The 11,265-nt window shown below is 32.0% G+C and overlaps 1 protein-coding gene and 1 non-coding gene across 4 annotated transcripts; one reads left to right on the forward strand and one right to left on the reverse strand.

Annotated features, from left to right (window-relative positions):
• The first annotated feature begins 2 nt into the window (after positions 1-2).
• Positions 3-83, forward strand: TRNAL-CAG (transfer RNA leucine (anticodon CAG)). The gene has a single exon. It is a non-coding gene; the product is annotated as a tRNA-Leu (tRNA).
• Positions 84-864: 781 nt separating this feature from the next.
• Positions 865-10,758, reverse strand: LOC104894068 (cation/H(+) antiporter 14). Of its 3 annotated transcripts, none has more exons than XM_057395197.1 (4): positions 10,376-10,758; positions 3,265-4,263; positions 1,597-2,832; positions 865-1,403 (listed from the first exon to the last, which is right to left on the reverse strand). In XM_057395197.1, the coding sequence occupies exons 1-3, from the start codon at positions 10,490-10,492 to the stop codon at positions 1,672-1,674; spliced, it is 2,277 nt and encodes a 758-aa protein (XP_057251180.1). In that variant the 5' UTR covers positions 10,493-10,758; the 3' UTR covers positions 865-1,403; positions 1,597-1,671. The 3 variants fall into 3 exon arrangements, with proteins under 3 accessions (XP_057251180.1, XP_057251182.1, XP_057251181.1); XM_057395199.1 differs by lacking the exon at positions 10,376-10,758 and adding an exon at positions 4,801-10,369; XM_057395198.1 differs by having other exon boundaries at positions 865-2,832.
• Between the last annotated feature and the right edge of the window lie 507 nt (positions 10,759-11,265).

Raw genomic sequence — 11,265 nt, forward strand, 5'->3', positions numbered from 1 at the left:
AAGTCAGGATGGCCGAGTTGGTCTAAGGCGCCAGTTTCAGGTACTGGTCCGAAAGGGCATGGGTTCGAATCCCATTCCTGACATACTATTTTTTGTCAGCCCCTCAGCGGCTCTCTAAATTTGGAGAAATAGCAATAAGGTTATTCAAAATTAGATTTAAAGCAGTACTATTTTGGATGTCAAAAAAAACCTGTGTATCATAGTTAATTTGATTCGCATAAGTTACAATTTTTTTTTTTTTTTACTTTGTACTATTTTCATTTGATTCGCATAGAGAAGTGTTTCCTTTATTATGGAACGGGGACAGTATATTTTCATTCCTGACATACTATTTTTTGTCAGCCACTCAGCGGCTAAATTTGGAGAAATAGCAATGAAGGTTATTCAAAATTAGATTTTAAGCAATACTATTGTGGATGTCAAAAAAAACCTGTGTATCATAGTTAATTTGATTTACATAAGTTACATATATATTTTTTTTACTTTGTACTATTTTCATTTGATTCGCATAGAGAAGTGTTTCACTTATTATGGAACGGGGACAATATTTAGTTTTAATTTGAACAAACAAAATAACGCAGTATATGTGTTTTTTTTGTAAGGAAGAAATCTTATAACCAAGACAAACCAAATTTATTTACAACCTAAAAGTGCTAGGCATACAACTTTGCACCCAAACACAGTATGCTGAGCAGTACAACCAACAGTAAAAGACTCCCTCCGTCCCATAATATAGTGCTTGTTTCTTTTTTACACGGTCTCTAAAATGTAACTTTGACCTTTAATGTCTTCAATTTCGCATTAATAAAAAATATAAAAAGTTGATATTATGAAACTACACATTGAGACGAATCTAACAAGATCTCACATGAATATGTTTTTATATATATACAAATGAGAATATTCGGTCAAAGATTTTAAATTGACCCACCAAAAATGAAATAGGCACTATATTATGGGACGGAAGGAATACCTACTGATAACTTTCACACCAATCCCTACCCCCTCTCTCTTTAACTCTTGATCCTATAAGTTGCAACTCTATGTTTAATGATATTTACAATAAAAAATAGCAAAAATGACAAAAATAGTCATGCTAACAACTAGTTTCCATAAAAACTACGTCCAAAGTCAAAACTTTATTTGGGAAGCTCACTGGAAACTAGATTGCAAGATAATTCAAGTGTCTTGCTTCTCATGAAAATTAAATTTTTGTCGGGCCTCTTCGTAGGTTTCCACCAGCAATTGTTGGGTAGACAACGCTAAAGCTTGGCTCATTTAAGCATTAATGTCGTAGTTGTCAAAAAACAGGTATCATTTAGTAAAATCCATATTCACTTTAGGCTTGGCCCATTTATCAATGCTGAAAACATCTCACTCTCGAATGGTACACCTGATTACAACTAAGAAAGAATACATAAACTTTAGAAGAATATAAATGAATATATCAAATTTTCAGTTCAATGTACTATATACTTCCCCCTTCTGAAATAGATAACACTTCTCTCAAAAAAAAATTCACAAAAGAGAGAAGTATTTAACTTATTCGGAATGCAAAGGAAGTACAACAAAAATATGTTCATAATAGTTACGAACCTGTTAGCATTGTGACCTTTGAGATTACTTGTGTACTCCTTTAAATTTGTAATGATGAAGCTTCTTAAACAATTATTATACTGTGAATTTTGGATTATCAAGTACTAAATCATCTTTTGGCTCCTTTTGAACAACTAAAACTGAGAATCCAAAATCTGATGTAGCTAACAAGTCACCAAGAATTCCCAACTCTGGATACTCATACCATCCGTCAAGAGAAAGCCCATGCAAAGGGACACAATTTGAGTCATGGTGTCTTCCTACTACAACTAAATCAACAACATCATTCATTGATAGCAAAATGTTAGTTGTATCCGAGCCATCGTTCACCACCACTTCCTTTAATGTCATCGTTGTCTCGTTGTCCTTAGACTTCTTGGGAGCTTGAAAGCTCATTATTGTATCATAATCTAAAGCATCATTTTTGTTATCATCCTTTATTGATGACTTCAACCAAATGACAACTACCCTAACATTAGGATGACTACCAAGAAGTCTTATAAATGCAAGAGCTTCAAGATCATCTGATCCTCCTATGAAGATAATTGCAACTTGATAGATAGAAGTTTGCGCGATACCAAGATGAGGATCACCTCTATCAAGCAACATTCCAATAGAACACGGTGCCTTTTCGAGCACCAATCTATTAACTTCTCGTATGGATTGAGATGAATCTTCAACGATCTTTCCGACTTTAGTCCATTGTACATGCATGTGGAATGGTAGAATAAGTAGACTTACCCCTCTTTGATAAACAAGGCTACATATATCATTATGCATACTTTCGAACGAAGACATGGCTACGTAGTGTTTAAGGCGGGTGTAGCCTTTGGACTGACGCTCAAGGTTTATGAAAGCTTCAACCACACGATTGGAATAAGCGAGCTTTGATCGAAAGATAGCCATTGATTTAACTTGCTCTAAGGGTGCCATGATAGGCATGGTGCAATGACCAGATAGTGGCATGAGTTGGAGAGAAATCACAGGAATCGGCCTCGTTCGTGAAGGGTGAAAAGCCTCAATAAGGCGTATGATTCCGGGTAGATTATCCTCCTTATGAAGGCATGTCAATGTCTGAAATGTACCATTATTGTTGGTGGAGTCTGTCAAATTTCGTCTAAAAAGTGAAGCATATTGACTAAGTGGTTCATAGAAATGCCTTGCTAGAGGCATTAGTGCTCCTGTTGTTATCAAAAAGTGGGTTATAGCTAATGTGTACTCCTCCACATCTAGCAACTGCAATTTCATCAACAACCAAAAAAATGTATGTGTTAGCAAATAATCTTGGAGTTAAAATCAGTACAAATTCGCAAAATCCAATTCAGATTATTAAAATTAGCTTTGATTAGTAGGAATCAAATCAAAATCTCAAGTACTTATCACAAAAGATAAAAACACATGTACTTTTTTTTTTTTTTTTGGTAAGAAGAGGCTGTCCAGACCCCGCTCGGGTCTTAATGGGCCAGACACTTGATAGTAAAGGAATCCCTACTCTCAAAGTGCCTCTAGTGGGGATTGAACCCCCAACCTTGAGGTTGGAAGGGTGCTATCCTTACCACAGGTACTTATAACGTAGTACCACGAAAAGTTCATATGATTAATAAAAATCAGTTTTAATCAACAATTAAAATAAATATAAAGAGAAAGAAGTGATTAAAAACAACATACATCTTTATCTCTCCAAAGCGCAAGTGAGACAACATCCAATAAGCCTTTAGAACAAACAATGAGAGAAAGGGCCACAGAATTCCAAATTGGAACACCAAAAAGCCTTGAAGAAAGGGTGGTTCCACAAAACTTGCCAATATAACCCACAATCAAAACAAACTCAATCTCTAAAGATCTCTTTGTTAGAGAGTAAAAGTTAGTTTGTAGTCCTTGTGTTGCACAATAAACAGGGAAGAAAACAGCCGAAGTAATGGTTTCCAATTTCTCAGAAAAAACCGACGATAATGGATATTCTGGTAAAGACAATGCAAAGAAAAATACTGCAAACTTTTCATCCAAAACTTCTCCAAATCCAGCTACCATTAGCACAATCAAAAATATGTACATAAAGTGGGTGTTTTTCATGTCCCTTCCTTCAGGAGTTTGACTTAAAATGAACAACAAAAGTGGCCTAATAATGAAGAATACTATAGCATAGTAGCCTAAAATGATCAAAGATCTCTTGACATCGTTGCCGCCGGAAATGAAAGGTGGTAAAATCACAAGCATGATGAAATTGAATACCAATATAGATAGATCAAGGATCAAGGATATTGACGAAGCTAAACGACCGATGTCCGAATTGCTTATACCAAGATCATTTAGGTTGTTACATGTAACCATGAAGAAGGATTGTGCATTTAGAGTCATCAAACCTATTAGTCCTTTAAACGTTTGTTTATTGTGGCGAGCTAGTTCGAACTCGGTTGATGTAAGGTAAAATGCAGCAATGCCAAGTGCAAAAGAGCATAAAGAACCAGTGATACCAATGACTAAAGATTTCTTTTCTATCCTCCTTATGATTATACTCATGTTGGTTTCTACTCCCAACATGAATAAATGAAATATAAAGCCATAAAATGATATAGTTCTTAATATGAATACAACTGTTGGTGGAAGCAATGTGTGATACTCAAATTCTCGATTTGAAAATATTAATCCCGTCATAATCACGCCGCCCTGTCAATTGTCATTTATCATAGATGAGAACAAAGAGAAAATGTTAATGAAATATTCATTTTGACATTGTACTCATATGTAATGCACAATTTGCATTGATTTTCTATTAGAAAAATTCACTAATAATATTAATTGGTAGTCATAAAATATAAACTAGTATTTAGGTCTGGGAGTTGCTCCGAGTTGGTACTGTTTTACGAACTTAATATGCATTTTTTTCATTTCCATTAAAATATATTAAGAAAACTCAACATTTACAAAGTACAAATATAATAATGTGGACACTTAAAACAGGATTAAAAGTTGTTTGAGATTATAATCATGTCATGTATAATTGCAAAAGGCCACATGTTCAAGTCTTGTTGAAAGTTAATTCATACGTAACAATAATGCCAGAGCCTTAATCCCAACAAGATGGAGTCAATTGGCAAAGCGCGACATACATGAAATAAATTATTGACACGAAAGAAAAAGACTTATCCTATCAAAAAAAAAGAAAGGAAAGGCTTATAATTCTAGGGAAATATAGAAACTTACAATCATCTGGGACGTGAAAGGCATGCGAAGAGGTTTAAGGAAGAACCATGTCGTGATAGTTACGCTCAAGATTATAGCAAGATTACATAAGAGAATTGACGAGTAAGAATCTAGAGGATATAATTGATGTTCCCAAAAAGCCCTGTATATTTTATGTGGTTGTACTTCTTCGCACAAAATCTTTGTTTCGTTCCATATACCTTCACTCCACCATTGTTGTGATTCCATGGAAATTTATAAGATTGTAAACCCTAATTAATTATATTCTCTGCAAATTTTAACTTGTATTTAGGCATGTATACTTAAATTTGTTTTTGGAGACGAGAGAGATAAAAAAAAGAATTGTTTAAGTTACATAGGAAAAAGGAAAAAAAAGAGTTGGATACACATTAGAAATGGTTTTGACAAAGGAAAAAAAGATGGAGTTGCTAAATTTGGGATGAATGTGCTGGTTAATGCGAGATCTGAGTGGGAAAAACAGTTGTCTGATTTGTCTAAAGAAAGAAATTTTATGCATTAATGTTTAGAAAATTTATCAGAAACAACCTTATATAAACAACTTTTCATCATAAAAAAACATTTTAAAATATTTTTTGTTAAGAAAAATCTTAAACCTAAAAAACTTTGTCAGAAAAAACCTGATGACGATGGAGTTGACATATATTTCTGGCATTGACTTAATGTTTGAGGTTTCTCCTGACAATTCTTTTTAAAAAAATTCTTTAATGTTTTTATTTTCAATAACGATTGTGCAGTGTGCACTGGATGTACAATGCATTTAGTGCTTACTCCCTCCGTTTTCTAAAAATCTTCCCTCTTTCCGTTTAAGGGTGTTTCCAAAAGATCTTCCCTCTTTTGCTTTATTCCTTATTTGGCAAAACAAATTTCCCTATTTACCCTCTCATGTCACTATCATATGGTCCACTATTATATTATTAATTCAATTTTACTCCTTTTCTCTCAGCTACTTTAACCACTTTTTATTTGTTTATTTATCTTAACCCCTTTCTCTCTCCTACTTTACTCACACCATGCCCCACACAACTTGATTTTCCTTGGTATATGTAGGAACAGTAAGTGGGAAGATCTTTAGGAAACGGAGGGAGTATTTGGTTGAATGAAGGGAGTGTAATTCCTTGGAAATATATGTTCCCATGTAATTGTAGTTCCTAAGAATTACTAAATGGTGTTTGGTGATTCATGAGATATAAAAATTCTCATGGGAATTTTCACGTACCTAGGTCCCCTTAAATAAGTAATATCCTCCACTTTAGAGGAAGTGGAACTTCCTAAGAATTTCTACTTCCCATAAATTTGTCAACCAAACAACACCAAAAAATTTCAATTCCTAAAAATTCTAGCTTCCTATATTAAACAACTAGCTTTTAACCCGTGCAAAAATGCACGGGAGGTTTTATTTAGATATAATTTGGACCAGTCCATAGTGCACGGGAATTGTTTTATTTATTAAGTAGTTGTTTTTGTTCCAAATTTATTGGATCCATAATTATTAAAATTCATGTATTTAATGTTAAAAGAATATAAAATATAAAATCATATTAGATGATATATACAAATCCTTTGTTACAACATTTTGAAGTTTAAAAATCTTACAATTGTGATATATACATCTATAAATACGTAAATGAAACAAAAAAAACACATTAACGCGCGAAAATATTTTGTTTTATTAATTTTTATTTTAGGATGTTTATCCTAAAATCATGGTCTGAATATTAGCTCATGATTTAAAGTTTTTATAATCATATTGTGTAATAAAATATATTTTAAAATCAGCTTATGACCCGGCCCGTGCATTTTGTGGCTGATGTAGCTAATGTCATGATAAAATACATGGGAAGTTTTTTGTTGATTAGATATATATACTAAAAGATATTGATTGACTAATTTATTTATACAAATTCTTTAGTAAGACAGATATACTGTAAATTATTATGAGATGGGAGTACATTTTTGCCTTAAATATGTCAATTTTATTAATCTAGAAGTGACCCATTTAAGATTAAAAGTTACACACTTTGCTTGAAATATCTCTTTAAACTTGTAAAATGACCCACTTTGACTTAAAAAAGTGATATATTTTGATTAAAATTAAGTGAATTGGTTTGACAATAAATTTATTATTTATCCAGAGCACACAGTATTTGTTGTTTCATTTGAAAGTGGGAAAGAACATGCAAAATTAGCACACCAATTTGTACATATGATATATATTTTTTATATGTCTTGCTAATCATTGTATATTACTTCACTATATTGCTACCACTATCGGAAAAAATATTGATAATTTTATATTCTAGGTACACCATACAAAATTATGAAATAAGATATGTTATTGATAATGATTCAATAATAATGATTAAAAGATCACTAACTATATATACAATATTTCTAATTCTAATATGGAATCTCTTTATAAAGTATATTTTGGAAACCTCCATCAGTTCATTATCATAAAATGTGAGTTTCAGATGTAAGAGTTATGGAAAGCTTTGTGTTCTTATCAAAAAATGAAAAAAGCTTATTTGTATTGAATTAATTCAGTACAATATATATCTGCAGCATAACCATAAACTATAACTTGTATAACTATATGAGATAACCCAAGAGATTTAGTGGGACTTAATGATAATAACTTATGTGAAGATAAGGTTAGTTAAGATACACTTACAATAATCTTAAGATTTGTTGTTACAACAACTTGATTTAGTTCATTAAGGATATTATTCCTTTACTTCAGGAACTCCAAAACCAATTCTCTTCATCTGCCCTATAAAATTGTATCAGGTTCAATTTCGTCGGCCATCTGATCTTGATAAAGAATAATTTTCATACACCGTACCAATATTTATGCAGCTCAAATGACCACCTTAATATATTTCTTACCCACCAGATTAAAATTCTAACTTTCATTATAATAGTAAATATTAGTACATAGTGAGCCTTATTTTGCGAAAGAACGACAAGCATGTTATTTATAAAAAATATCAATTTCTTTTTGTATTACGAATTAGTTAATGGCTTTTCAGGAAATAAGGTTACATAACACTCAAAGTACTATATACTTTTTTTGTTTTCTATATATGCAACATTTGTCTTTTTAGTGGGTAGATCATATTTATCAAATGTTACATCTAAAAAAAAGGAGGTAGTATTAGGATCACTTTGGGAAAATAAACACCATGTATTTTTTTTTTATAAGAACATCATGTAATTATTGTAATATTTGCCAAGTACTCCATCCGTTTCAAAATATAAGGCATTCATGCTTTACAAAAATTTGTTTTGACCAAAAATATCTCTCATAATATGGTAAACAAAAATTATAAAAATTATACCATTGGATCTGTCTCGAAAAATACTATAATAAGATTATTTTCTAAATTTTTTTTTATCAATATAGATTGAGAGTAATTAGCGGTTAAAGTCTAACCTTGAACATCATACATGCCTTATATTTTGAAACGGAGAGAGTACATGGTACAAAAATCTAAGGATGTATGTGTAAATTAACTTTTAAATTTATAAATTTAAGATATTGTATTTGCCTATTTATTAGTTTATCTAATTTGTAGATCTAAAAAGCAGTCAAAATAAGACCCTTCAGGCCTTCATCACTTTAGTTCTTTTAGTAGATATTATATATCAATCTTTTTATATATGCACCTTGTTGAAAAAAGATAAATAAATTTATAGACATAGTCTGTTGGTTAGAACCCTTTTCTATTTATGAGGCTACAACAACAACTGAACAGAGTAACCATATTATTCAATCACATCCTTCACTACACGTATTATAACACAAAATTGGAGGAAGGGTCTGATATTCCCCAGCTTATTTTCAGTTCAGTTCGATTCAGTTTAGTTTAATTACAATCAGTTTAGTTGAGTTCAATTCAATTGCGATCAGTTCAGTTCAATCCATATCCTAATTTATTTATCAAATAATTTATTATTATTTAATAACTTATTATTATTATTTAAGACCTAACTGAATGCTTATCAAGAACTGAAACTGATAATGATGAAATGCTGTTGGGTACAAACTCTCTAACTATAGTTTTTTCTTGTTATATTTGTCAATGTGTGAATTCCTAAGTAAAAAGTCTAACTCCCGAAAGTCCTGAATTACATTGCAATATTAAGAAAAAAAAGTGATGTATTGTAATGATGTTGGAGGATTCTATTATATAGTAGGCAAAACACTACTATGATTGATTCCAATCAAGGCTGTTAATTTTGAATGATATACGACAATTTGTTCTAAGCCATTAATTTAGTATATGATTCTTTGCTTGATTTAAGGAACATTATAACAATATTTCCTAATTCGAAATATTGTAATTAATTTACTGATTCTTCTTGCCTAGTTATAAAGATTATGACACGTGTTAGAGCGGTATGCAATAAACACATAAGCATTAGCTGTTTATCAATCTACACGTGGCAATTTAATTTTGAAGCCACATGAGAAGACGACATTTGGCATGATGTATATTAGCTTGACACATAGGCATAATAAACTTAGCTTTATATATAGATATAGATATAGATATAGATATAGATATAGATATAGATATAGATATAGATATGAACCAAGAGTTATACTATTTTCCATCCTAATTTTACCTAGTAACACCCTGTATTTTTATACAAAAATACCTCATTTTCGCTTCTCTTTCCCTCTATCCTTTCATTTTCCATTTCCTTTGCATCCAACCCTACCCTAGTTCCCATATTTTGGTTATAATTTGTTCTAGTGTTCGAAAACAGATGCAAAGATTAATTAAATCAAACTTGCTAGATGCATAGTTAACCCACACTCTCTCTCATCAATTTCCTCCGTTGAAGGGCAGGGAAGCTTGACATGTTCCAAAGAGCTTGACATTTTCCGCCGAGCTAGACACTAAAATTAATTTAATTTTTTTAATATGGTGGGGGGTTCATAATAGACTCCTCATATTTCTATACTTGGCATACAATATATCACATAATTCTAACATATTACATTAGCATATACTCCCTCCGTTTCCTAAAGATCTTCCCACTTACTGTTCCTACAGATACCAAGGAAAATCAAGTTGTGTGGGGCATGGTGTGAGCAAAGTATGAGAAAAAAAGGGGTTAAAATAAATAAACAAATAAAAAGGGGTTAAAGTAGGAGAGAGAAAGGGAGTAAAATTGAATTAATAATGTAATGGTGGACCATATGATAGTGACATGAGAGGGTAAATAGGGAAATTTGTTTTGCCAAATAAGGAATAAAGCAAAAGGGGGAAGATCTTTTGGAAACACCCTTAAACCGAAAGAGGGAAGATCTTTAGGAAACGGAGGGAGTAATAACTAAACTTGGAATACAATCTTGATTATTATTTCTTCAATGTCTTCTTCAAAATCTTCATTCATTCATTCATTTACTTCGAAGCTTGATAACCTTTTTTAAACAGCTATCATAAACATTCATATTATAAAACATATTGTTTATCATCATCAAAACTTAACATGTACATGCACAACAAACTTTAGCTATAAGGATAATGGGCTATAATATTACCTTCATAAAATTTGGAGTTGCCTCTTGGGCTTTGGAAAATAAGAAGAGGAAGAAAGCAGTAGCAGCAACGAAATAGCAACTCGAAGCACAAGTGGCAGTGCAGGTGAAACAAGACATAAATAACTGAAAATTTCAGTAGGGCATAACTCCTTACTTCGAACTTTGAATCGAATGATTGTTAGTTCTAAATTCAATAACTCTTTGAGAACTAAAACTTTTAACTAGGAAGTTTGGGAAAATTTAGATCGTAAGATGCACAAATTGAGTAAAAAATAGTATGGCAGAGGATAGAGTGTGTGGGGGTAAAGAAAGGGGATTTGGAACTTTTTTTGCTGGTGGTTTCCGCAAATTGCAAGGCAATTTTCCGGTGGTTTAGAGATGGTGGGGTGCTAGTGAGTGAATGGTTCAAGTGATGAACATGGCTATTTATAACCATTGTCGAGGCTTCTAGATAGAAACTCGAAAACCTTGAGCTAGTTTGATGGAATTCGCAAAACCATGGATGGGCATTCTAGCAACTTAAAGAAAAACAATGGACTTGGTAGAGTAGGTCGGTTCATTGAGGGGTGAAGAAAAATTCCGAGGTTTGTGTTTGGTTGCCAGGTGAAGGAAGAAGAATGGTGGGAGATGGAGAAAGTCAACATTTTCATTTTATGTTCTTTTTCTTTTATAAAAATAATGTACTTTTAGTAAATCTTAAACATTTTAACAGTCTTAAAATCATAATAAGGAAAATATATTGTCAAAAAGTAGGACGTAATTAAACTAAACTAGTGGAGCAATGCAAATTTGCGTCAGTGTATGTGCGTCGTACGCTAGAAGCATTGACGCAAATGCTTAAGAAGAGTCTATTTGTGTCCCACATAAGAGAACATAATGCGACACGAAAA

Source organism: Beta vulgaris, chromosome 5 (genome assembly GCF_026745355.1).
Source record: "Beta vulgaris subsp. vulgaris cultivar EL10 chromosome 5, EL10.2, whole genome shotgun sequence".
Classification (NCBI taxonomy): domain Eukaryota; kingdom Viridiplantae; phylum Streptophyta; class Magnoliopsida; order Caryophyllales; family Amaranthaceae; genus Beta; species Beta vulgaris.

Bases quoted from the DNA above. Each gene is read 5' to 3' on its own strand.
- LOC104894068 (XM_057395199.1), bottom strand. From the start codon at position 5,028: ATGGAATCACAACAATGGTGGAGTGAAGGTATATGGAACGAAACAAAG. The intron at 4,264-4,800 runs GTAAGTTTCTAT...GACAATTGACAG, and splicing joins CTTTCACGTCCCAGATGATT to GGCGGCGTGATTATGACGGG. The intron at 2,833-3,264 runs GTATGTTGTTTT...ATGAAATTGCAG, and splicing joins CGCTTTGGAGAGATAAAGAT to TTGCTAGATGTGGAGGAGTA.